The sequence below is a fragment of the Phytophthora parasitica genome, assembly GCF_000247585.1.
Source record: "Phytophthora parasitica INRA-310 unplaced genomic scaffold supercont2.1, whole genome shotgun sequence".
Lineage (NCBI taxonomy): Eukaryota > Oomycota > Peronosporomycetes > Peronosporales > Peronosporaceae > Phytophthora > Phytophthora nicotianae.
The window spans coordinates 4,592,426-4,597,364 of NW_008634126.1; the positions used below are offsets into that span (position 1 = coordinate 4,592,426).

The 4,939-nt window shown below is 44.4% G+C and overlaps 2 protein-coding genes across 2 annotated transcripts; both read right to left on the bottom strand.

Annotated features, from left to right (window-relative positions):
- Nucleotides 1-1,934: 1,934 nt before the first annotated feature.
- On the bottom strand, nucleotides 1,935-2,099 carry PPTG_01186 (hypothetical protein; the record flags this gene model as incomplete). Its single annotated transcript, XM_008892799.1, has 1 exon — nucleotides 1,935-2,099. One exon carries the CDS (start codon nucleotides 2,097-2,099, stop codon nucleotides 1,935-1,937), a length of 165 nt encoding a protein of 54 aa, XP_008891047.1.
- Nucleotides 2,100-3,789: 1,690 nt separating this feature from the next.
- On the bottom strand, nucleotides 3,790-4,700 carry PPTG_01187 (hypothetical protein; the record flags this gene model as incomplete). Its single annotated transcript, XM_008892800.1, has 2 exons — nucleotides 3,790-4,032; nucleotides 4,587-4,700. 2 exons carry the CDS (start codon nucleotides 4,698-4,700, stop codon nucleotides 3,790-3,792), a joined length of 357 nt encoding a protein of 118 aa, XP_008891048.1.
- Between the last annotated feature and the right edge of the window lie 239 nt (nucleotides 4,701-4,939).

The following is a 4,939-nucleotide window of genomic DNA, read 5'->3' on the forward strand; positions in this document are numbered from 1 at the left end:
AGCAGTGTCGTCAAGCTGGGATAGAATTGGAAGATCGAGCTGTGTTCTGTGACAGAGGGAAAGTGATCAGCGCTTCTGAAATTTTTTTCTGCACCACTGGAATCCGCATCAATTTACGTTATTGTACTGTTCGTATAATGCGGAATATCAGAAGAACTTGCAGAATGTCCGGCAACGACTTTGAAAACGCTATTTGGAAGGTACAATCTGCTTCGACTCGCAAAGAATTTAAGGCAGCTATGGAAGAACTAAAACGCAATACGGTAAACGGATTTTTCGATACGTCAAGCAAATTATACCATGGAGGTGGACAGTTCATGCCAACATGTCAACGTACGTGCGCTCATCTTTATCGATTTGTGAAAATGGCGACAGTTCGACTGGCGAGAGTGCAGACACTGGAAATGATCATTGTCCTGAGTCTAACACAGTATCTGGCAATGACGGTCGTCCCGTTCCTAACTCTGGATTTGGAAATAATCTTAGTGGATCGGACGCTGATAGTGTGATGACAGATAATTACAACTCCGAGGAGTGGCGGGCTCTTTCTCTGTTTGAGTGGAGGTCCTCGAACTTTGTTGAAAGTGAAAATAACGCTATGCTGGATAATGGTATTAGGACATCTGCCCCGTTCAATGCATTGTACTCGATTGCAGTGGTTGAAATGGAGCGACTGGTGGAACGTAACAGAAACTTAGAGGAGTGGCAAAAAGATCATCGCGATTTGACACCGTACGCTAAAAAACTTTGGGAACAAGAAAAGAACCTATCAGGGCAATATTTGATGGTCCGGTCATCGAGTTCAATGTCCTACGTTTTGTATACTGGCAGTTCTAGGGCTATTCAAGTGCAAATGGATCCTCCGTCTTGCACTTGTACTACTTTCGACCAAATGCGGATCGCGTGCCGCCACATTATCGCACAATTTCAGGAACGAGGAGACATCGAACACTCAAAACTGGCCTTTCACAAGAGCTATCTTGTTTCGTCATATAGGGACGCCTTCGGGGGGAAAGCCGTGTCATTGCCAGTCCGAGATATCGATAGCGGGGACAGTCCTGTGCTTCCGTTGCCATACTATAAACAAGCTGGCCGACGCATTACAAGAAGAATAGCAAGTGCTGGCGAAGACTCTAATACAAGAAAGTCAACGTACAGATGCAAGAACTGCAGTGAAGTTGGCCACAACAAGCGCACATGTCGGCGGCATGCAAACGAGAGTGACGAATCAAACGACCAATTGATAGCAAGGCTGGTGCCTTTGCCTCCGGTGGCGACTGCCGAAGCCCCGTCACAATATGGTGACGATCAAAGTAGTACAAGCGACCGACTTTCGTTGGATTTTATTTTGTCTTAACAGAGGCACCTGTAACAAACTCCCGTAATTCACTATACTTAAATTAGAGCATATAATGAGATGATATGCAGCGTGAATCTTCAATCACATTATATAATACACTTCAAAGTATTATATATTTATATTATTTGAAATCAAGATGTCTACATGGTTTTACTTTTTAATGAAGTACAACAATCTAACCATTTACTGTTTAAATATTGTTTAGACGTCGACTGGAGTGATACATCAACGCTGATGGATTTACGAGAGTATACATACTGACAATCGCGGGTGCTCTCGAAAGGGTGTAGGCCTATCCGGTGTAGTAGCTCGTGACAGAGCTGCTGTCGCTGAAGAAGACTGGGTGCTAATTAATTGACACATATGTTGCCTACAGTTCCCGAGGGAAAATCTGTTGGTAAGACCAGTACAATGAAAATCTGTTTCGCTTTGCTGCCAACAGAAAGTCACTGCTTAGAGAAGGCAGTGCGTACAATCTGATTTTCCGTTCGTCAGGACAAGCAGAGATGTACTAGTATGTAATAATGAAATGCTGGAGTTAAGAGTCACGCACTGTGTTGTGCTCACTGGGTACCTAGTGCATGAGCGCGCCGAACTGCATGGGCCAGTTCCTCGACTTGATATTCCAGCGAATCTCCATGGATGAAGACAACGCTCCACACGTACACTCCTTCTGTCGCAGACAATCTGCATCCTGCAACTTGACCAACTCGATGCTCCTTGTATGTTTTTCCTTCATCTTCGATATCAAATTCTTGGACAACAGGCCACTTTAAAGGCTTTCCAGGGGTCTTTGTGATCAGTTGAATGAGTCGATCGACATCATAGGGATCTGAGTCACGTGTCAGTCCTCCCTGGAAATCTCTCCGCTGACCAGGCAACCCTCGCATCGGGATCTTTTGCAACGCTAATCCAATTTTGAGCTTATTCAGCAAGTCGAGGGAAGCGATTACGTGGGAGCACACCCAACCTGTATGCATAAAATTTTTGCAGGTACAACGGAACACATTCCTGATTAAGCATATCTGTCCATATAAAAATACTATTTAGATAAAGTAAAGTGGAATACAGTTTGGCACCATGGCGTACCTCTTCAAAACGCCACTTTGATCTTGGTATTAGCGGATTCATCTGCACGAGCGCCCGTCGGTCTACAGTCGCTTGCTGTAGTGATATAAATGTGATTTCGCTTCGTTTATAGGTTGAGATGGGCCAAGCTTTCCCAACAACGAGTTCTTAAATCTAGTTTAACATTCGTTCAATACACAATTTCATATCAGATAGATTTGTAAGTAAGTTAATACGTTTAAGAACCGTACCGCTCAGTTCGCTCCACAGTTACACTTACTGCGGATAGATTTTCTGCGGCCATTGGTAGTACCATCGTGTTATCACTATTGAAGAATATTCGAATTCGTGTTGTAGACCTAGCGATGCAGTAGTTATCAGGGAGAAGTAATTGCTTTTTTGCCTTCACGACAGCATTAATAGGAAGTGGTCCTAACATCACAAAGAAAAAAATTAAATGGATTGATGTTCGTAATAATAATAAATAAATTTCAAACCTTCTGCGTAATGCCGATGATGTTCAGGTGTGAGATTGGTGGCGTCGTACAGGAGTACCCGTGGCAACACGGAATTCAGCACCGTAATTGTAGGAGCTTTTTTATAGTCAGTGACGATTACTTTAATGACGCGGTGATGGCTTTCAATAGGCTGCTGGGAGGGAAGAAATCCTGGTACTGATGAACTATTGACACTCCAGCGCTCCCAGCGCTTTGTCAAATACACATTTTGAAGCCACTCAGCTAGTTTATCCTCTCCAGATTCTTTCCAGGCCTTTACCACTCGTTTAGAAAGAGCTCTAAACTGTTTTAGAGACCGAGACTGGTGTAGTAGTCGTAGGTGCTGTTTTCCGATGTCTTTCATGAATCCCTTGGTTTTCTCAAGCTTAGTCTGCTTGCGTGACTGACGGAGAAAATGCTCCCAACAGGATAGAATTTCTATATGGGGCCACACTAATTCGAAAGCAGAAGCTATAGCGTCTGCATGGTCAATACTGGCACTATGCACCTTCAGTTCAAGGTTCAAAAATGTTTTTGCGTATTTGACCAAAGCTCTAAGCATGTGCTCATAAGCAATGATGCTCTCTGTTTTGACGCACATGTAGATCCAAGGACGAAATCGCTGTACGTATCCCGTACCCGATCGCTCCACAGAGATTCCTCCACAGTCTACGAGGGTCCAACCACCAAAATGGATTCTGTAGGTGCCGTCCGTAGATAGCACCAAGCTGTCGCCTTGGTCATGTACTGCACGCTCTACATCGCGAAATAAAGCTCTAGATGTCACCACTACACCAAGTGAGGCTACGGACACGCCTTCTACAGTGACAAAATGCTCGAACTCGTCTAAGACGATAAGTTCGTTCATGTCTGCCCCATTCGTTTCATCGACTCGACAAAATTCAACTCGACTTTGACATAACTTTCCCGCTGTCCAGTTGTTAATGCCACGAATTTACTGATCTCCCATCCATCCCCCGCCAGTCGCTTCAAATAGACTGTCCTGTTTTCCATTTTCTTCGTTTCTGGCACCAGTGCGAGCATGACAGGATCTCTCAGACACTTAAAAAGCAGCATGTTCCTCACTCGACCTGCGGTCATACCGAGCTTTAGCAGTGCATCCACGTTGGGTTTTAAAATTAGTGAAATGCCCTTAGTTGTGAGATTAACTACAGTTCCAGCATGTTCTCCCTGCTGTAGAACCTGGTATTTTTCCCCAGATTCGCCAGCTTGATGGGTGATTAGCTTGATTCGATGATGACAATCTTTGTGTGAGCGGCACTCAAACTCTTTTCCACCCGAAACGTTGACACATATCGCGTCTTATAGCTGTAAACGAATTGATTCAGCTGGTGCAAGCTCCGCTGTGCCGTCTCCTTTGTATCGTAATAACCGACACTTGTGTATTGGACCTTATTGTGAATAGCAACAGTGGATATGCTAAACGGACCAGTTCCATCAGCCGCATTTTCATACTCTAGAGACGAATCAGAATCTTGATCACCGTCTACCGTGGCAACCACTCCAGAACTACCACTATTCGAATAAAATGCAGAGTGAGCAGTGCCATTGTCTGTAGTAGAAGTGTTGTCGTCGGCCGAAGGTGCGACGTCCATGTTTTCTACTGAGTCTGTTGTGTAGTCATCGTCCAAATCTTCTACCGAAACAGTCGCGCTCAGCATGTCCTCATTCTCTGGCTCGCTGGCATCGTGTGCGTACTCCAGCACATCCGTTTCTTCACCGTCATCGCTTGGGGAGAATATCAGCAGCTCCATGGGATCAGCTTCACACTGCACTGCCTGGTTCTTATGTCCGGTGGAAGTGTGAGCTGTTTGAAACTTCTTCTTTGAACTCTAGTAGTCTGTAAATAGCAAAGGTATTTGAAGGGTAAAAAATATAACAGTACTTCAGTATTGAATTTATGTTCACCTTATAACTAACAGTTTCGTAAGCCCACTGACAGGTGTTTGGCATGAGCAACAGGTATTCCTATAAAATAAGAGGTAACAGATGT